The following is a 21,900-nucleotide window of genomic DNA, read 5'->3' as shown; positions in this document are numbered from 1 at the left end:
AACTATCATTGCTAAATTTTTACTATGCCTGAAGGAAAAGGCACCTCTGTCCCCCCTTTTTGAATTATGAAGATTATGGTCCTATTAAGGAGTCACAATTTGCAGTTACATATGTTTTGTAATCTTCTTATTAAAAAGAAATGTATTAACATTGATTGATAAATAAGTAAATTATAGTTAATTCGATTTATATTTAAATGATGATAAAAATAAAAAAAAGTTTTACTTTATTCGTTTTTATTTGTTATTATATAAACAGCCGAACGGCGGTTCTTAACAAAAAAGATTGTTTTGGCGGGAAACTGTTAGTATTTACTGCAACATTTATTATTAGTAGATGAAAAAGAAAATCTTTTTGTTTGGAATTATTCAATACTGAGATGCCCTATTTATGTAATTGCGATATATAAATATATATATATATATATATATATATATATATATATATATATATATATATATATATATACATATATATATATATATATATATATATATATATATATATATATATATATATATATATATATATATATATATATAATTAGGTTTGCCAAGATTTTTTCATTATAAAAGATACAAATAATTGTGATCATAGTTATCAGGAATGTCACAAAAAATTTTTTGCTGCACTCATGTGATGCAAGAACAGAGAAACAAATAATTTTATTGTTAGTTTATAGATGTTCAGCATGCAGTTAAAATAGATTTATTAATTTAAAAAAATTTAACAAAATGACTATACAAGAAGAAAGTATGCTGCAAGAAATATTGTCAACTGATATGCAGAAAAATAGTAACAATCTAGTGACAGTTTCAAGTTCTACTTCAAGTCAAAAGGAAAACATTTCACTTTCTAATATTCGTTTGATAATAACACATATAGAGAACTTAAATTTCAAATCTTATGCTGGAAAGCAAGTTCTTGGTCCTTTCCATAAGGTAAATTCTTGTTTTTAAAAGAATAAGTGATAAATTATTATAAATTTGATTAAAAAAAAACAAAAATTCATTAGTCTTTCAAATAAGTGTGGCCAAGAAGTTTTTTTTGGAAAGCTGATTTGATTTATGAAAATATGTTATTTAGAAATTGTAGTATTTTTATTTTTTTCAGCTATTTCTGTAAAATGAACATCTTAGCTCTATTAACTGAAACTTAAAATTTTTTGGTAAAATATAGAATTGCAATAATCTTTACTAAAATATTTCTTCTAATTACCTGTTTTTATCATTTTGTTTTATTATTTATTAACTAATCACTCATTTAAACTTGAATTTTCATCCATTTAAACTACTGTTTGATTTTTATTGTTATTGTTGTTTTATTTTGTTTTTTAATTATTTTTTTTCCTTAGAATTTCTCATCTATAGTTGGACCCAATGGCTCTGGGAAATCAAATGTAATTGATGCAATGCTTTTTGTTTTTGGCTATCGCTCCCAAAAAATTCGTTCAAAGAAACTTTCATTGTTAATCCACAATTCTGAAGCTCATTCAAATATTGAAGCATGCACTGTTACAGTACATTTCCAGAAAATTGTTGACCTGGTATGTTTAAAATATGTTCTTACAACATAAAATAATGTTGATAAATGATGTATTTTTTAATATTAATTTTTATTTTATTATCTTCTGCTTTATTTTAGATTCTGACAAGTTATATTAATGTTAGTTACATAATTATTTTAAATTTTGTTATTGCTGGAGCATCAAACAGAATATTTGATCATTCCATAAAGTAAAATTTTAAATTTCAAAATTTTAACCAGGTTTTTCTGCTAGCAAAGTAAATACATCTTTAGCTGTACCAATAGCTCTCAATAGCTGTTTACTGATTATAGCTTTTAGGAAGTAATCTGCTTCACAGTATATTGCAAATTCCTTGTAAAATTTTTTCTTCTATTATGTGAATGTTATCTTGTTTTCCTCTATTTACTGTTGATAAAATAGATATTTATATTATTGAAACAGCTTTTTCATAGGTTTTAAATACTTTATAGGTGCTCTGTTGTTATGGAAAAACTCCTGAAGCAAAAAATGACTTGTTTTTTTTTTTTTTTTTTTTTTTTTTTTGCACATTACACAATTGATTAGAAAATAAAGCAACATTATTAAAAATCTATATTAGTTACGGAGTCTCCCAATAGATTCACAGCGATATTTCAATACTTTTTTTTGAAGACCAAAAACAGTGCAAAATGCTATTTTGGTGTATATGTATATTTTTTAATTACAATATCATAGAAATTTTGTGCATTTTTCAATAATAATATTTGAAAAGTTATTTTTCAAATGATGCCTTTTAAATGCATTAATAATACATAGTTTATTTAGCCTGGTGAAGACTTTGAGTTAGTAGAAAATACCCACTTTACAATCTCAAGAACTGCTAGAAAAGATGGGTCATCTGATTATTACTTAGATGGGAAAAAGCAAACATTCAAAGAAATAGGATTGGTTTTAAGGACATGTGGTATTGATATTGACCACAATCGGTTTCTTATTCTACAGGTGTTTTTTTTTGTATAAAATATATACAATGTAATATATATGACATGTTCTTAACCAATCTGTTATTTAAAAAAATGACTTTTTTATATTTGTATAAATTAAATTTGAATTTGTTATCATATTAATTACAAACACAAATAAGTCTTTAAAAAATGTATAAGCTTCTGTAATTTATTTAGGGTGAAGTTGAACAAATAAGTACAATGAAGCCTAAAGCTGAGACTGAACACGATGAAGGAATGCTGGAGTATCTTGAAGATATAATTGGAACAAGTACTTATAAAATACCTATTGATGAATTGTCAACAGCTGTTGAAGATCTGAATGAGAAAAGAGCAGAGAAGGTAATGAATAAAAATCTTTTCTATCATATTTAATTTAAGTTGTTTAGGTAATGTATATGTCTGTAATAAGAGCTGAGTTAATGTTATTAGAAATGCATTTAATTTTTACTTCTATCATAATAGTTAAATCGAGCTAAGGTTGTTTTAAAAGAAAAAGAGGAGTTGGAGCATGAGAAAGAAGAGGCAACAGCTTTTCTTATAATGGAAAACAATATTACCAAAAAAAATTACACTCTTTGTCAAAAATATATGTATGTAAATTTATTTTTTGTAAATTTTTTATATTCTTTAGTTTTATTTTCATGCATAAGACCTTTAATATTTTTACCAATTAGTAAGTTAATGGAGATACATTATGCTGATTGAAGACTTAATTACAGTTTATTTTAGACTTAATTTACAGTTGATTTTAATATTTTGTATCAAAAAGCAATAATGTTTGTATATGATTGGTATAAAAACATTTAAAAAGGCAATAATGTTTGTATATCATTGGTGCACTAATTTGTTAGCAAATCTGCCTTAAAATTTAATATGTAATCAAAGTTAAGTAATCTAAAATATCCTTGATTGCATGATGCTATGTGCTGATGATATAAGTACTTGGTTTTGTTATTAGTATTATTTGTGTATACTTATGTGTTATTTTATGAACAACTACTTTTAGCCATGACTGCTTAGAAATCGAATCAAAAACAAAAAGTAAAGAAGAGGAGATTAAACAACAACTTGAGAAACTTCAGGCACAACTTAGTGGCTTCCTAGAGCAAAAGAAAGAGAAAGGAAAAGAGTATAAGAAAATAAATAAACTTTTTGATGAACTACTAACAGAAGCTGAAGAGAAAAAAAAAGCATTTGCTGAGTTTGAAAAATATGATTTAAAATTAAGAGAGGTATTTTTTGTACTTTTAATTAGTTACTGTTCTTACAGTTGCTATATTCCTTATATAAATAATTATCTGATTTTCTTGCTCAAAGATCTCAAGATAATATGAAGAAAACATTTAAAAATATATTTTATATCCTTTAAGTTATATCTTTAAATATTTAGCAGTTAATTGATTTTGGTTTCATTTACCATTCATGCATTATTTTAATGTAATGCTACATAATAAAAATGTAATTTAGGTACTAACTACATGACTATATTATAATCTGTATAACTGTAGTATAAATGTATAAAGTTAGCTCTTTGTATTTACATGTGTGTGTGTGTGTGTGTGTGTGTATATATATATATATATATATATATATTTATATATATATGCATGGATGCATGCATGCATACATACATACATGCATGCATGCATGCTTGCATACCCATATACATACCCAAACTCATTTTTTAAGGAACTGAAGCACAGAAAACAAAACAAAAAACTACTTGAAAAATCATTGGAGACAGAAAAAGCTAAGGTAATTTATTATACAATTAAAAGATGCCATGATAATATAGTTTAGGCAATATTTTTTCATTTAGTTTTTTTAATTTTTTTTTTTTTTTTATTTAGCTGGAAGAGTTAAAAGGCGTTCCACAAAAAAGTGATGCAGAGATAGAACAGTGCACTATTTCCATGAAGCAACTAGAGGTTACATTCAAGCAAATTATTTTTATTGTTATTTACATTTTTCTTTAGTCATAAGTGTCTGAAAAATGTAAGTATGATGCAGAACTTGCCATAAAACATGTCTAACATGTAGGACATTACATACTATTATTCTAATGTGTCAATATTAAATTTCAAAATTTTTGAGACCTTTTGATATAAGTGTATTTTAAAAAGAAGATAATGACCTACTGAAAACTTCAATAACAATTACTCATGCTCAAATGTGGAAAATGCTTGATGATTAGTAACAGCTTATTTAGAACGTGTTGTATAAATTTTATCACAATATAACAAAAGTTTAATATTTTCTGTCCCATTAATTATGTAGCACTACACAATAGTCTACTGTGTTTTAAATAACATTAGATAATTTTTTTTTTTCTCGTAGGCTCAAAAAGAAATAGAAGAAAAAAAAATGACAGAGATAATGGCTGGTCTGTTATTGAATTTTCTTTCCCCTTTTTTTTAATTTTGTAAACTAACTTGTATATAATTTGTTTTACATAATTTGTTGTATATAATTTGTGTTGTTTTATTTGAAAATCTATAACTTTTTTTTCCAGGATTAAAGAATGAAACAGAAGGTTTGCAACAAGAAAAAGAAGTGTGTTTTTTTTGTTACTTATCAAAATATTGTTTTTAAATGGACTTCCTGTTAGGGCTATTGTCTTTTACATTTACTTTAAATATATCTTTATAGGCTAAAGAGCTGACACTGATGGAAAATCAAAAATCTGTCAATGAAGCTAAGTCAAAGGTGATTTTTTAAAATTTTTATCATACAAAATAGTTATGTACAAAATGGTTCAAATAATATTTATTTTGAAATAGCTCCAGTGAAATTGAAAAGTTTGTAGTTTTTATAAAAACTTTTTTTTTTTTTTTTGGAGTGAGCGGAAAAGGAGTAACAGCTGGTCATCTTAAACTCCTCTAACACAACTCTTTTTTTTCTAAAAATGTTGGTTTTCATCTTATATGGTTTGTTTTTTGCAATCAATGCATTCAAATGGGTAGATTGATTTTCATTCTTTTTAAAACAGTTACAGTTGAACTCATGTATTCAATTGCTCTAGGGGTCTCAAAATAGGTTCAAATTACATGAGTTTTTTAGTTATAGGAGTTCAGTGTTTACTAGTAAATCCTAACATGACTGTACAATTTGTTCAAATTAAATGATCTTTCAAATTATAGTAGTTCAAATTATGTGAGTTCAACTGTATTAAATTTTAGTAACCTGGAAGTAAGTTAAATAAAAAAGTGCAAAGTTTCAGCCATCCAAAGTAAAAAATGGAAAGCTTAATTGACTTTTAAAAAATGCAAAGTTGCTTGAGTTTTTGTAACTGTTACACTTTTCTGAAAATCTAAGTTTTAATTAAAATGTCACCTTTAAGTTTTTTTCAATTAAATATGTTCCTTTGGTGAACTGTGACTCAAAAAAAATCAAAACATTTTTATGTCTAATGGTACATAAGTAATTTACCACTTTCGCCATTTAATTTTGTTATGATTGTTAACTAGTTTCTTAATCTCCTTTTTAAAGCATTTCTTTTTTCTATGACTATAAAGTATTATTATATACCTAAACAATGAAGTATCCTAGACTGTAGAGTTGTATAAGCCTGCATCTTAGAAGTATTTACAAATAAGAAATCAAAAATAGTTTTAGTAAGTTGTCTTGATTACTGACCTTAAAGACAACAAAATTTGATATATAAAAAAAATTAATAAGTTGCGTAATTTATTCTAAATATCTAAAAAATAAATGGTATTGCTGAAGTTCTAAAACCTTTGTACTTCTTAATAGAACCTCAAAAAATCACTGAAGAGTCAAAGTTTTTATTCTAAAAACCATAATCTAGTAATAAAATAATCTAGTAATAAAATAGTAAAAAACTATTTTGAACACTGAACGTGTTATAAGAAAGTAAATATTAGTGTTTATCAAGCTTGTAGAAAAAGTTGAGCTTGGTACTTCTAGTCATAATTTATTCTTTTACTTAAAAAACCACAAAACTTGTTTTAGTTTTAAAAGCTGGTTGAGTTTCCCTGGATTTCTATTTAGCCAAAATATATTTATGAGCTTCCCAACCGTATACTTGGTGACTAGTCTCTGCAACCAATTTTGGCAGCACATTTTATGTTTTGAGTTTGAGAAGGAAGTTTCAGTAAATTTGGTTTTTAGTTTCGATTAGTACATCAATTTCTTTTTCCTTCAACCTCATTGTTGATCCTGGTTCACTACTTTTCACTATCTCGCGCTCTTTGCTCAGTTTGAGTGAAGTGTATTTAAATTCAATAAAAATTCCTAAATAAAATAATAAAAATTCTTTAAAACACTCAGTAATCTTTGGCAATATTATTTACAGCATTAGGAACACATTGTTAAAAAAAAAATCCAATAATTAAATAATTTTGGATTTTTGGACAACAATAATTAAAATCAATAAAATTATATTTTGCAGAATGACTGAGAAAATTACATGAAATTTAATCAGTAAAAAATTTAATGATTTACTCTTGTATTGCATGACAAAATAGAATAACTTGTGACAGTTATCAGTAATTATTTTAATCATAAAATAAGTATATAAATATTTTAAGGTATAAATTATATTTGTATACATTTTACATTGTAATTATAGTATGATTTGTATGTAAAGTAACATTAAAAAAATACAATCAACTACTTTTCTAGTTTTATAAAGACACAAGATGTGTCTACTTGGCAATTGATGATGTTATATTAAACATTTCTGTGATTGTATAAGACTGTTGTTAAATTATCATCAGAAACATCAAAGAGATTATCCAAATCAAATCTTGACACTCCTTACTTTTAGAATTGTTATGTCCTTGGTTAAAAGATTTTATTCTTTCAAGAATATTTTTTAATTTTCTAAAGATTTCTTAAATTTTTCTGAAGAAAAGAAAGGCTTGGATTTACTTTATTCCACAATGTTCTTAGAGAATCCTCGACCTCTTCTATTCAGTTCTATATGATATATTTTGATTGTAGTTTTCAGTGTAATAAAAAAAACTGAATCACATGGCAAAATAATTAATGATCAGCTGAAAGAATTTCTGAAGGCAAACCTCTGTACTTTAAACTGTTTTCCAAAAAAGTGGGTTTGCTCTTTGGTATTTTCTTTATGAATTCTAAAATTTTAAGAGTGAAAAAAAAAAAAAAATCTGTATTAAAAAGCAGTTTTCCTTGAAAAAACACTTTGTAGATAAATGTACATTTTTGTGAACCAGCCATTTTCCAAGAACTATCAAGTAGATGTTTTACAAAATATTTTTGTTTTTGACTATCTATTAACTCCTGAGTTACTATAGTTCTGATTCCAAAATCACTCCACCCTTATATGCAACTGAATTCAAAAATGTGAATTAACCACTACTTGTAATGAATCTAAAAAATAAAAAAAATGTTTCCATAAAAAACAAAGAGTTGTTGCAAAATTTGATAAAGTAGTAATAATAAATGGTAAACAATAATTAGGTAATAAGAAATGTTTATTAATAACTCTTCTATATATATAAATGGCTTCTATCTTTATATAAAATGTTGTAATTTATAATATGACAAATGTTTAAAAATGTAAATAATATTCAAAATTATAAAAGAAATCAGAAATAATGTTTTTTAATTTATTTATGTCAATTAAGTTGGATGTGCTAACAAGTGAACTTGAAATCTATTTAAGTAACTATAAAAAGCTAAATGAGCAGTTAGAGCAGGCCAAGTTGAATGCTGAAAAGGCAAAAGAACAGAAGCTTGAAAAGCAAAAGTAAGTGAAAACTATTTTTTATAAAATGCATGAAATGATATTGTTTTTACACAAATAACTTTTGTTGCTGGTAATTTTTTTGGCCTTCTTTTTTTATTTGTTTTTCTTTCAGACAGCTTATTTCTATTGAAGAAGATTTACCAGCAACAAAAAAAGAGCTAGAGAGTGCAGAGAAAGAACTTGAACAAGTAACACAAAGTGAAAAAGTCCTTTCTAGTGAAGTGAGTTTTTCTTGCAGAAGGTTCTTTTTTCTATTTAATAGTTTTTGATCAACTTTATTAGAATCACTTTTAAAATGTTATTTCTGTTGTTCTAAAGTCCTTAATAAAAAATCCTTAATAAAAAATCATACTTTAAGGTGAAAAAAAATCGTCTTAAAGTTGAGGAGAGTAGAAGTGCAATGCATGCATCTCAATCTCGGTAATTATAGTCATTTTATGTTCTCTGTAATTTTTTATTCTCTATAACTCTTTGCTCTCTTTAATTATTTGCTCTTTATATAATTCTTGGTTCCTGTAATTCTTTGTTCTTAGTAATTTTTTTAATCAATTGTCTTTGTTTTTTTCTTTACTATTTGCTCTTATCTGCATAGATAGGGTGCATTATAAATTTGCAATTTGTCGTTCATTCTCAGTGAAACAGTGCATCAAGAATAAAAGATTTCTTTTTTCATTCTGCTAATAGATTGTAATTCTATGTTTTCATGTAATTCAAATAATAAACATGGGAAGTTAATTTCTCACAATCCACAGATAATTATCCAGAATAAAAAAAACCTTAAATTTTACAATTCATTTCTCTCATTGAATGACACTTTTTTGGCTTAAGAGATGCTGTATTAGATGCATTGATGAAAGAAAAAGAAGATGGCAGAATTAAAGGAATCTATGGTAGATTGGTAAGGATATTAAATTTATTATTCAATATGAAATTAGAAAAAAGTTTGATTTTTATTATTTAGAAATCTCTGGAAAAAAGATTGTGGGTACTACTTTACATGTGCTTCTTATTAGCTCTTAATGAAGCTTAATTTTTTTTTTTTTTTTTTTATTTAATTTCCAAAGTATTTCAAATTGAGTTTTATATTTGTCATTAAAAACTTCTTCTCAGAAGTTAAATTTTGAAATGACAAATAAATTGAGTATCATCCAAAAGCAGGCGTGTTTTCATTAAAACAAGAAAAATAAATGTATCTAACTACAATCTTTTAAAATATATCTACACAGTCGTTAAATGATTTATTTTCTTCCAGGGTGATCTTGGTGCTATTGAGAATAAGTATGATGTTGCTATCAGCACTGCGTGTGGGCCATTAGATTTCATCGTTGTAGATTCTATGGATACTGCACAAAAAGGAGTTCAATTTCTAAAGAAAAATAATATCGGCTCCACAACTTTTATAGCATTGGACAAAGTAAGTTAAAAACTATAATACGTGATATAATTATTTCAGCTTATTAGCTCATCTCTTCTCAATCTGTTCATTACAGTTCATCTCACATTACAATAATATCGGTGATAATCAAATTTAATTATTTTTTTCCTGATTTTCTCTTCTCAATTATGATTATCTTAAATTTTTTTTTTTTCTTTCATAAGTATTATGTTACTTTTACTTTAACATAGAAGCTGAAATTTACTCTGAAATATCTAAATATTTTGAAATTTTGATACTTTGGAGTATATTTTTTAAAATTATTTTATAAAAAACAAACCATTTTAATGATTATACTTTAAATAATATAACACAGTTAATTTGTATTTGTATCACAATGCTTGTCTTTCTAGATTTTTTACATTTATATTTTGTAATTTCTACTTTTAGGTTAGTAACTGTGAACAAAAAGCCAATTCTAAAATAAAAACGCAAGTTTTTTATTTATGTTGCTTTTTGCTTAAAATTTTGCATGCGATTTTTTTTAAAGTGCCATTGAAAGTTTATAATTTTTAAATTATTTCTTGTTCTCTTGCATTTTATGTAACTATATTTGAAATAATTGTTTTGATAAATGGTAACAAGTTTAAATAAATATCTTTAGACCTGAAAATGTACCGAGACTGTTTGATTTGGTGAAGATGAAGACAGAAGATGTACGAACAGCTTTTTATTTTGCCTTAAAAGATACCCTTGTTGCTGATAACCTGGATCAAGCTACACGAATTGCTTATCCAAAGGTGATGTAAATAATTCACTTTTTTTTTATGAATTTTTTCAAATCTATCATTGATGTGTTATGGTGATTTTTTATGAGGCTCTCCTTTAAAGTGCTATCAGGTTGCAACATAAATATATTAGTTTTGATGGATTGGAAAAATTATTTTCTTGTGACTGTAGCATCTCAAGTAACTTAAAAAGTGCACTGCATTTTTTTTTAGATTATAAATTTATATATTTAGGATAAGAGCAGCGGACGTTGGAGAGTGGTGACATTAAAAGGGGAGTTAATTGAGATGTCAGGTTAGTATTCATGGTATTGGATGATAAAGTAACTTAAAAATTAAATATACTACTTATACAGTCATATTATTATCACATCTCGAATAAACATCAAGAAAAGAAAAGAAAAAAATTCAATCAAAAGTATAAAGCAATTTTTTTATATATGAAATGATTTTTTGAATTTTCATTGCTAGAATTCAACTTTTGTAATTACAGCAAAAGTTTATCAAGTTATCAGTACTTACAGTGGTGTCCAAAAGTCTTGGAACAACATATTTTATGTTACAGTAAATATTTTAAGTAAAATAAATAAAAAAATAAATAAGTTCTAAGTATTTTTTTAAACAACATTCTCTTTAAAAATATACCTCAAACCTTCTAAATTTATACTTTAGATCAAAAATAAATTTTTTTGGTCGTTAAATGTTTTGTTCCAAGACTTTTGGCCATCACTGTATGTTATAGTATTCTAAAAATCAAATAGCATCTTGATCTCTTAGTTAAATTTCATTATAATCCAACCACGCTACAAAATACAAGTCACCAATCACATGAAATATAACTCACTCTAAAAAATAACAGTAAATATTCATAAACTAATCAGATTTGGCTTATGTGACACAGCAATAGTATCAGAGGTTTCTCAGATGTAATGTAACATTTAAAAAGTTTAATGTAATTTAGTGGATAAATCTTAATGATTTCTACTTACTTGTAGGTACTATGAGTGGTGGAGGAAACAGACCATCTAAAGGGAGAATTGGCAATCGTTTAATACAAGATTACAATCCCAAGGATGTTGAAGTTCTGGAAAAAAAATTCTTTATCGACACAAAAACACTAGAGGTTTGTTTTCTTTTTTATATTCTAATTATTTGATCCAATAAAGTATTATAACTGTAGAATTACAACAAAATGCTTTTGAAAATGTTCATATTTTTTCGAAAATCATATTTGTTTTGACATCACACCAATAATTATTTATTTTTATTCTCATACTAGTTTAATATGAAGTAAGGTTGTTAAAGCTTTGATAGAATCGAGTAGGAGATGTCTGAGAATATTTAACACTTCTTGCTGCAGTGATCATTTTCTTTGCTGTCCCATAGGCTAAAAAAACATTAATACTTTGCATATTCCCATGCAACTCCAATAACAAAGCAACCTTCTTCAAAATATCACAAACATTCCACTTAATCTCTCTCTATATATATATTTTTTTTGTCAAGAGATACTTTGATCTTATCTTAATTTTCTTTTGTATGGATTCTGCAACTACAACTATTGTGCAAGAGGAAAAGACAGATATTTACTTCAATTGTTGAGCAACACTGATTTGAGACTTCATATAAAGATGTCTATGAGTACCCACCATTGTGCAAAATCATGCTTGAGTCTACAAGCAGTAAATAAATCAATCGCATCTCAATAACAGAGAGCGTTAACACTTCTGACTGGCATTTTTTCTGTTCTCCCATAAGCTAAGAAAACATTATTACTTTGCATATCCCCATGCAACTCAAAAAAGAAAGACGGGTGCTCCAGATGGTGGTATGTCTGGATACTGAAGAAATTTTATTAAATTCACATTTCTGTGCATTTTCAAATCAAATATACAAAAGTAACAGTCTTAATGATGGTTCTTTGACTCTCTCTCTCTATACTCTTAAAATGGCAAAAGGCATTCCCCTTACTGTGTATCTTAATCACTCTTCTAGAGTAGATTGACAGCTTCTGCATCTCACATGAGGAGCCCATAGTTTGCCTTGATCACTCATGGTCATATCAAAATATTTTCTGCATACTAGCCAAAATTTGTCACCCTTCAAAATTTTATGTAATATCTACTTTTTTCCTAAGATAATAAACACACATAGCAAAATATATCTGACGAATTTTTATATCTTCTAGTAGTCATTACAAAAGTATCAAAACTTTTAATTTATCTAAATATGAAAATTAGATTGATATTTATAAGAAAGACACATTTGCAGTAAAAAAATTAAATTAATAAAGCTATTGAAAAAAAATGTTATGTAATGTAATTTATATATTCTTATCAAGTTTTTAAATAAAAAAAAAAACCAAGATAATTAATTGCATTTTTATCTTTTATTAAGAAAGGTTTTTGTAAAATCATGTAAAAACTGCTGCTAAAATGTTTTAAAAGAGTAATTTTTATAAATGAATTTTGTTGTTTATGTAAAGAAAATACTTATCAATATATAACCAGTCAAACAACCGATATTCTGAATATGTATAGCAAAATAATTATAAAAATCTTTCAGAATTTTTTTCATTTTCAATTGTAAATTTTAACTCTTATTCTAAAATAATCATAAAATTGTATTAGAGGTTTTTGTTTGTCATTAAAAGAAATAACTGAGCTATTTCCACCCTTCAAATCTTTATGTAATACCTACTTTTTTCCCAAGAAAATAAACACACATAGCAAAATATATCTGACGAAATCTTAAATTTTCTAGTGGCTGTTACAAAAATATCAAAACTTTGTAATTTATCTGAATAAGAAAATTAGATTTATATTTATTAGCAGAACACATTTGCAGTAAAAAAATACAATAAATAAGGGGTTGTTAGTAAAAGGAGTTATTCTGTTTAGGATCTTCAGCAAAGAAAAACAAAGCTTGAAGATACAGTTCATAATTTGGTTAAACAAGTCAAATCAATGGAGCATGAGTTACAAAAGCTTAAAATGGAAATACAGGTTCTTTTTGTTATTTTCTGCTTGATGAGTCTGGGTTTGAAAACATACTGATTTTTGGTTTTAAAAATATTTTTACAGCCATCATTAAAGCTATTTTGTTCTTTAATTTTTTTCTTCTTAGGCACTTAGTGCTCAGGAAAAAGAGCAACTTTCAAGGGTAAACCAGTTAAGCTGCGAAGTAAAAGAAGCAAAACCTGAAGCTCAACATAAAGCAAAACTGGAAAATGAAATAGCAATCTCCACTAAAAGTATTTTTTAAAATGCTTAATTCGTTTTTTATCTTAATTGAGGTTATACTATTATAAAATCAGTTGAATTTTATTGATGTATATTAATATTGTTTTATTGTAGAATATGCTATAGTAAAATAATTTTATTTTAGCATATTCTAAGGTGGCTGAGATTTCTGGAAAAATTGAAAAAGAAGTTCAAAGGTAATCATAAATGTTTTTAAATAATTAATTTCACAATGTTTAATAATATTTAATATATATTTATTTAGCAATATAATTTAATCATTTTTGTTTTAAAGTGATTTATTTTACATTCATGTTGATTTCATATTATCTATTCTATAATGGTATTTTAGCTATTGTTGTATAATAGCATTAGTGTTATTGTAAGTTCCATGAAAAACATAAATACACTGTTTTATTAAGATAAAATTGAAAATAATATTTCTGTTTAGTTTACATAAAAAAATAATGGATATAGGAAAATCAAAGTTAAGCGGCCAACAGGTTAGTGGTGTTTTATTTTAAATCTATTGATTTTCTCAGATTTTGTAGTTTTTCAGAAAATATTTTTTTGCTTAGAGTAAGTTGGATTCATTAAATAAACTTATCGATGAAGTTGGTCAAAAGAAAACTAAAGCATCAGTTGCAATTAAAAATGCATCAAGGTGAGCATCTCTCTTTTTTTTTAACTTATGTTTGTGGATTTTTTTTCATCCCATCAAATAATCAAAATGTAATAACAAAGTTGAACCAAGGTATCTCTAATACTAGCCTAAATTTTTATGCTGTGTTACTTTATTTCTTTATAAAGTTCAGAAAAATAGTGAAAGAAAAAAGAAACTATTAATTTATTACGATTGTTGGAACAGAGTTTGTCTATGGGGAACATATTTTCGATGACATTCAGGGTTCAAAGAATAAATTTTAAGGATAAAAATATTAACAAGAAATTGAGTTTTTTTTGTATTTGTAGTTTTAGAATAACTGTTTCTAATTTTTTTTTTTTTTTTTTTTTGACCTCTTTTTGTTTGGTCTTTTAAATTGTTTGATAATTTTAACAATAACAATTTGATGTATAGAAATTTAAAGAAGGCAGAGGAAAAAGTTTTAAGCATTGAAAAAGACATAAAAGAAAACCTGGCAGCTCTTGTTAATATTGAGCAGGTATAGTATGGTTGTGTTTTTCTTCTATCTTTTATATTATTATTGTCATGTTTTTATATTTTTCGTCATTTACTCATCTTTATCCTCCTTAACACACTTTGAAAGTTTTTTGATGTTCTTTTTTTTTATGAATCTGTGAATAAATTATCTTTGAAAAATTTTTAATTTTTGCTCAAGATAAGCTAGTTCTGAAAGGGATGAATTTTTATGAAGATGACTCATATTCTAAATTTTTAAACTTCTTAAAGTTTTAAAAAGTCTTACATAACTAAATCAAAATGTTTGGCAATTTTTATCATACAATATAATTGGGATTTGTAACATTAAGACTGTAATGAATAAAAAATATTTAAATGAATGTTTGTTTTTGTTTTGTTTTTTTTCTTCAGTATTTTATCTATAAGTGTAATAAAACTAATGAATATTCGATTCTCTAAACAAACAAAAAATTCATAGGTTGAGTTAAAAAAACTGGAAGATGATGCTACTGAGGTTTTAAATGCTGCTCAGGAAGGCCAGGTATTTAAAAACTAACTCTTTTTTTTTTTAAAAAAAAATGCTTTTCTTGTGTCATTTTTACATTTCTTTTTTTTTTTTTTTTTTTTTTTTCAGCTTTCTCTTGAAATCTTGTTGATTTTACTGTTGAATAAATTTTTTAATTTTAACTATTTCTTTAAATATACTTGACAACTATTTTAATTTGTACAGGATCGTATGAAAGAAATGCAGAAAAAACTAGAAGAGGTTAAGCTTGCTTTTGAAGCTACTGACAAAGAAGAAAGCGAGCTTCGAAGCAAAGAAATTGATGTCAAACATGAACTGCAAAAGTTTGAAAATACTCTTAAGGAAAATAATAACAAAATACGACATTGGAAGGAAAAGGTTTAAATTGTTGTAATGTTTTTGTTAATTGATTTGCTGAATAGAATTTTTTTTTAGCTTTAAACATTCATTTTGAAAATTTTTTCTACAAATTTATTTATTTGTTACTGCACAGGGTGTGACATATTCATATTCACCTATTACTTAAATACAAACAATTAGCAAATATTCACCTATTACTTAAATACAAATGATTAGCAAATATTTACATATACATGAAAATTTTTGTTATCTTATAAATTGTTTTTAATGATGCACTTTCAATAAAAGGTCAAATTTTTGCTTTAATATTTTCAATCTAATAAAATATGTCCAATTAAATAAAATGCATTGTAATTGTTACGTGAGTAATGAGAATGTTAAAAAGCAGTGTCTGCGGAAAACAGTTTTTCAATGTATAAAAAGGTATCAGGAGGTACATCCAACCTTAGACATTCCAATTTCAGAAAAAAAGCATTTAGTGTACAGGGTGTTGCATTTATATTTTCCACCCTTCCTCATCATCTAAGAAGATGCATGAGGAAGGTGGGAAAATATAAATGCTACAGCCTGTGAATAATAAATCTAAACATGTTTTAGATACCTGCTTTTATAAAACAAATTCTTTTGAAGTTAACAATACTTACTTCAAATAGTTTTTTTTTCTAAAAAAAGTATATAGCAATGTTGTAGCAAAAATTGATATTTATGTAATATTGAGATCCATGAAATTTATCTTCCCCATTTTTTGTAATATTCTTTTCCCTATTCAGTAGTTGATTTAAAAAAACAATTCTTTTTAAATCCAAGCTTTTCTGAAATTATGTTCACTATAATACCATTCTTAAATATAAATCTTACTCACACAAGACTTCTATTTTTAAACTATTAAAGTTTTTCTGTTTAGTTGGATAAACTTTTTTTACACAAAGTGAGGAAATCTTATGTAGAAGAGAATGACAAATCACTGACTGAAGAGTTAGTAAAACTTTCAAAAGAACAATTGATGGAAGTTGATGACACAGCAATTGCAGTTAGTTAAAGTTTAATGTGATTTACTAAAAAGTTACAGCATGCTTTGAACATGTTAGTGGTTCTCATTTTCTAATTTAGTATGAAATTACAGTGCTTTCAGAAAAACTGGCTGAAATGAAACCCAACATGGCTGCAATTGAAGAGTATTATAAAAAGGTGAAATTTATTTGAGTTAACTCAAATGTTTGATTCAAAGTTCTTTTCATAGTGGTATTTAGTTTGATATTGTGCTATGCTATTTATTTCAAATACTTTTTCATTTATTTTTGGTATTTAAATTATTTACTTATTATTGTGTTTTTTTTAACACATTTTACACTATATTGAGATCAAAGAACCTGTTGTTTAGGAGGAAATTTATCTTGAGCGTGTTAAAGAACTTGAAAAGGTGACAGAAGAACGTGATTCAAAACGAAAAGACCTTGACGATATGAGAAAAAGAAGACTTGACGAGTTTATGTCAGGATTTGTTGTTATAACTGCAAAGTTAAAGGAAATGTACCAAGTATGGTTAATTTATATATATATATATATATATATATAGGATCAGTATTCTGAACTAATCATAATCTATTAGGTTTCAATTAAATTATATTTTCATGTTTGAGTACTTCAATGGTTTATTAAATTACAGATGATAACATTGGGAGGAGATGCAGAATTAGAACTAATTGATAGTCTAGATCCATTTTCTGATGGTATCGTATTTAGGTGGAGTACTTTTATTTTTTAGTATATCTTATTCGTTATGTTTTTTAAAATACTTTAGATATTTAGTCAATCAATTTTTTTAAAAAGATGCTCAAAATTTCTTTATAAACTTTTTGAATGAAAATTTTTCAATAGCGTTCGTCCTCCTAAGAAAACCTGGAAGAATATATCAAATTTGTCAGGTGGTGAAAAAACTCTAAGTTCGTTAGCTCTGGTGAGTTGTTTTTTTAAACGTATGAGATGATTTGAATAAATAAATGACTTTGTACTACTGAGTTGAACTTTAGGTGTTTGCGCTTCATCATTATAAACCATCTCCATTGTATGTCATGGATGAAATTGATGCTGCATTAGACTTTAAAAATGTCTCAATAATTGCAAACTATATTAAGGTGAGACAATTATCTTGTATCATTTCAAAAAGTAATAAAACCTTTTGTAGAGTGTGGAAAAGTTGCAAATATCATTGCTATGTTTGTTATCATTGTTAAACTGCATTATGATGCGCACACACACACACACTATTTCCCAAATTTTAGCCTCATAACCCAAGAAAATCCTTTGGGTTGTTGAAAGAGTATACCTTGTAGTTAACAAAATATTGCACTAAAAATAAGGTGGTTTTATGGTCCAAATAACAGCTTAGTTTTGCATTTTTACAGCATGCAATGTTTAAATTATTTATTTTTTAGAAATTTATTTTCTGTGGATTCAATCTTATTATTGTATTATAATTTTTATTTAAAAACTAGAGAAAATATCTAATCAATCTGGCAGTAATTTTAGAGGATTAACTAGTTGATAAGAGTACTTTGCATTTTAAGGTATATAATTATGAGTTTTGAACAAAAATGCATCATTCATTAAAATGCCTCTAGCAAGAAACCATGAGGAAAAAACTATATATAATTATATATAAAACTATATAACTATATATACTATATAACTATATATAAAACTATAGACTCAAAACCAAAAAGCTCTGGTAGTGATGTTTGCACAAACAAAAATAAAGGAGCTGCTAAAGGTAGAGATACATTGTTCAAGCTGTCTGACTAGTTTCAGCAAGGGAAAGCCTCATTCCTGCAAAAAAGTCCATATAGGTACAAATGTAATTTTTTACCAAACATCTTATATCAACTTAAATTTTTTTAAATTTTTGTTTCTTTGATTATTTTTTGTTTTTTAGGATCATCAAAAACAGCTGAAAGTAACTGTGCAAGTTCAAGCATTACAACTGAAAATATAGTGCAAGTTCAGGTCAATACTGGTTTGTTTAACAACAATATTTTTAAGCTAGTATCCACTTTAAATGATATTAATGGAAAACTATTCCGTGAACTAACTGAAGAATACCTTGCAAAATACTGAGCAAAAGAGACACTCCTTTGAATCAAATTACTAAAATGGGCATTGATGTAGGTGGAGGATTTTTAAAGGTGAATTTACAGCTCAGACACTGAATCAGAAACGTCAGCATTTGCAAAAAATCTTCTTAATCAAAACTGTTCTGAAGCTTTTGGTGTCAATGAACAGTTATTGGTTGCAATTTGCAATGATTTGCCTGAGACCTATGACAATGTCAAAATTTTGATGGATCTTGTGCATGCAATTTGTTTTATGTGACATGAAACTTGCAAACATCTGTGGCATTCAAGCTCACTCCAGCATGCATCTGTGCTGCTAGTGCAACATCAGTTCCAAAGATCTGCATCAAACAGGGTCCCTAAGAAGAATTGGATCAATCAAAAAAGGCTTACAATTACTATGTCAATGCCAGAAATGATATTAAAACAGCAAAATATTTTGAAAACACGTTTCAGCTTCCAATTTTGTTCACAAATTTTGATAACTTACTTGACATTATCCCTCCTATGGAACTGCACCTAATGATTGGTGTTGTCAGCTACATTCTGAAATGTCTTAAGAATGTATTGGATTCTCCAAATGAATGGGTGACAAGCCATCACATTAATCCTCAGCCTTACCATGGTGGACATTTTAATGGTCCTGATTGCTAAAAAAATTTTGAAAAAACCTGATTATCTTATTTAACGTGCTGAAAGTCTCTCAGCATACAGAGCATATTCCAATAATTGACATTTTGCAAAGGTTTAACAAAGTTGTTAAATCTTGTATTGCAAACAAATTGTGTTCCAACAATCAGGAAGAAATTCAAAAATTGAAAGCATCATTTCTTTCAGCCAATCTTAATTCAACCCTAAAAGTTCATGCTGTCTTTTATAATATTGAGCACAGTGAACAAGCTACTGAAGTCCTCCACCACACCTTTTAAGCTTATTGAGATCAATTTAAATCTGACTCCACAAATCCAAATTAAAGAACAAAACTAAAACACTGTTTAGCAGAGTACAATGCCAAACACATGTAAAGCATCCACTTAATTTGCTCATACGCCAACTTACAAGGATTTTTGTTATCAAATAAAGAATTTCAACAGAAAAATTATTGCTAATAGCTTCTTAAAATGTGATGTTTCTAAACCTTTCAAACTAAAAAGAATTTTTTGTCTTAAATTGATGTTTATCAAATACCTGCTATGTAAAATTAAAATATCTTTGTCAAAAAATTAATAAACAATGTCTTTGATATACTTACAGAAAATGAATCAATAAATATGCTGTAAAAATGCAAAACTGAGTTGCCATTTGGACCATAAAAAAACCTTATTTTTGGTGAAATTTTAAATGCAGTTTTCTCTGGCATACTTTAATGCCTGATTTTAAGGTTTACATTTTTGTAAACTACAAGTTGTTCTCTTTCAATAACACAAAGGAATTTCTCGGGTCATGAGGTTAGAGCTTATTACAATTTTCTGGAACAGCGTGTGTGTGGTTGTGTGTATGTTTGTATGTATGTATGTATGTATGTATGTATGTATGTATGTATGTATGTATGTATGTATGTATGTATGTATGTATGTATGTATGTATGTATGAATATATATACACACACACACACTCTATGTACTTTACCAACCATCTCTCTGTTTTATGTAAGAGATCAAGAAAGAATATTTCAGGTTTCTTTTTTTTTTTTTTTTTTTTTTCAGGAACGTACGAAAAATGCCCAATTTATCATAATTAGTCTTCGAAACAATATGTTCGAACTAGCTGATCGATTGGTCGGTATTTACAAAACTGATAACTGTACAAAAAGTGTGATCATAAATCCTTTGGCTTTGTAATTTTGATATGGAAAGTTTTTGATTTGCAACGTGATATGCTCCTAATACTTTCATCAAAAAGGCTTTCGGATTGAAATACGGAATAGCAAATCTGGATGAATTCTCTTCTAAAATAATCTCCAGATTAACCCCTAATTACTACTGGATAAACCATCCTCAAAAATAGACGTCATTAATTTCTAATTTCCACTGTACACACGTTCTTCGTGGAAAGTTTTACGAAAAGCACGATATGTAACTTGTCATTAAGTTACATTTTTTATCAACGTTTATTTTGCTTTCAAAGGAATTGATTTACAGATGTAAATATACTTTATTATATCATTTATCCTTATTGCAACATTAAATAAAATATGAACGCTTAGCAAGAGTTTGTCAAAAATAGGATCGTACCTTTCTATGCTACAATCCTCTCCTAAGGGCGGACCATACCAACTGAAAAATAAAGACTGATTTTTTTTATCATAAACGAGTTGCACAGAAAGCACGAGAATTACTGAAAAATTAAAAGAATTCCTTTCGGAAAAACTTATCTAACAAATAGAAGATCAATTATTTTTACATTACCACGAAAATATGAATCAAATAATATTTTATTTTTAAACTAAAATTACGTTTACGTTCTTTTTTGCAACATTTTCCTCTGGTTTTATTCGTCTAATATCTCTGTTTCTCGTAATTTCTAAACAGTCTTCACTACTTGCGTTACGTTGTAAAAATATTTTTGTTTCCAATATTCTTGCATCTTAATTTTAACGTTGAAAAGACTAACAGCGCGGGAAAAACATTTTCTATCCGATTTCTATTGTAATTCTTCGAAAAGCGTCAGATTAAGAATATTCTGGTATATACGGGTAAATTTCCATAACCTCAGGCTTTTTTTTTAAAAAAAAAAACTGTTGTTATTTCACTCCATACTGTTACTTCTTCTATTTTATATATTTGAAATGACAAATCGAGTTTTTTTTTTTTATGCGAAATATAAGTGAAAGTTTCAGTTTTAATCGGATCAAGAGAAAGAAATTTTCAAAGAAAAGCAGAAAAAGAAAAAAGAAAAGAACACTCGTACATCTTTTTTCAACAATTTATAATGCCTATTTTCTAATATTTATCAGACTAATACCATTTTTACGAATTTGTAATTTGCTCTCTGTAATGGGTAAGGAAGACATTCCAGAGAAGAGAAGTATGACTTGTTGTCGCTTCATCCCTGAAGTATACGCGATGCTAGTGACGCTGAACAGCAGTGAGGAATGTCAGCT

The 21,900-nt window shown here is 26.6% G+C and overlaps 1 protein-coding gene and 1 long non-coding RNA gene across 2 annotated transcripts; both read left to right on the top strand.

Moving 5' to 3' along the window:
• The first annotated feature begins 596 nt into the window (after window positions 1-596).
• Window positions 597-21,020, top strand: LOC145190933 (structural maintenance of chromosomes protein 4-like). The gene is made up of 35 exons (XM_090065804.1): window positions 597-942; window positions 1,356-1,547; window positions 2,334-2,510; window positions 2,690-2,854; window positions 2,978-3,105; window positions 3,522-3,747; window positions 4,205-4,270; window positions 4,366-4,443; window positions 4,853-4,898; window positions 5,028-5,068; window positions 5,165-5,221; window positions 8,134-8,255; window positions 8,368-8,476; window positions 8,614-8,675; window positions 9,084-9,153; window positions 9,508-9,669; window positions 10,081-10,121; window positions 10,295-10,430; window positions 10,653-10,713; window positions 11,414-11,541; window positions 13,319-13,423; window positions 13,545-13,671; window positions 13,806-13,857; window positions 14,112-14,163; window positions 14,239-14,324; window positions 14,739-14,823; window positions 15,280-15,342; window positions 15,532-15,705; window positions 16,592-16,717; window positions 16,798-16,875; window positions 17,069-17,224; window positions 17,354-17,430; window positions 17,566-17,644; window positions 17,718-17,822; window positions 20,504-21,020. The coding sequence occupies exons 1-35, from the start codon at window positions 736-738 to the stop codon at window positions 20,636-20,638; spliced, it is 3,774 nt and encodes a 1,257-aa protein (XP_089921930.1). The 5' UTR covers window positions 597-735; the 3' UTR covers window positions 20,639-21,020.
• LOC149882269 (uncharacterized) lies at window positions 18,286-18,908 on the top strand. The gene is made up of 2 exons (XR_016444744.1): window positions 18,286-18,533; window positions 18,620-18,908. It is a non-coding gene; the product is annotated as an uncharacterized LOC149882269 (long non-coding RNA).
• Window positions 21,021-21,900: the final 880 nt, after the last annotated feature.

Source organism: Hydra viridissima, unplaced genomic scaffold (assembly GCF_058129835.1).
Source record: "Hydra viridissima isolate aposymbiotic clone 2 unplaced genomic scaffold, HvirCarnegie_v1 scaffold_11, whole genome shotgun sequence".
NCBI lineage: Eukaryota > Metazoa > Cnidaria > Hydrozoa > Anthoathecata > Hydridae > Hydra > Hydra viridissima.
The sequence above is the reverse complement of the archived record's forward strand: the minus strand, read 5'-3'. Positions and strand labels throughout refer to the sequence as shown.

What these genes read in the sequence shown, in the direction of transcription:
- LOC145190933 (XM_090065804.1), top strand. Translation starts at nt 736, where the DNA reads ATGACTATACAAGAAGAAAGTATGCTGCAAGAAATATTGTCAACTGAT. An exon ending in GCCAATTCTAAAATAAAAAC is followed by an intron (nt 10,122 to 10,294) that starts GCAAGTTTTTTA and finishes AAATATCTTTAG; the next exon opens with ACCTGAAAATGTACCGAGAC. An exon ending in AATAGCAATCTCCACTAAAA is followed by an intron (nt 13,672 to 13,805) that starts GTATTTTTTAAA and finishes ATTTTATTTTAG; the next exon opens with CATATTCTAAGGTGGCTGAG.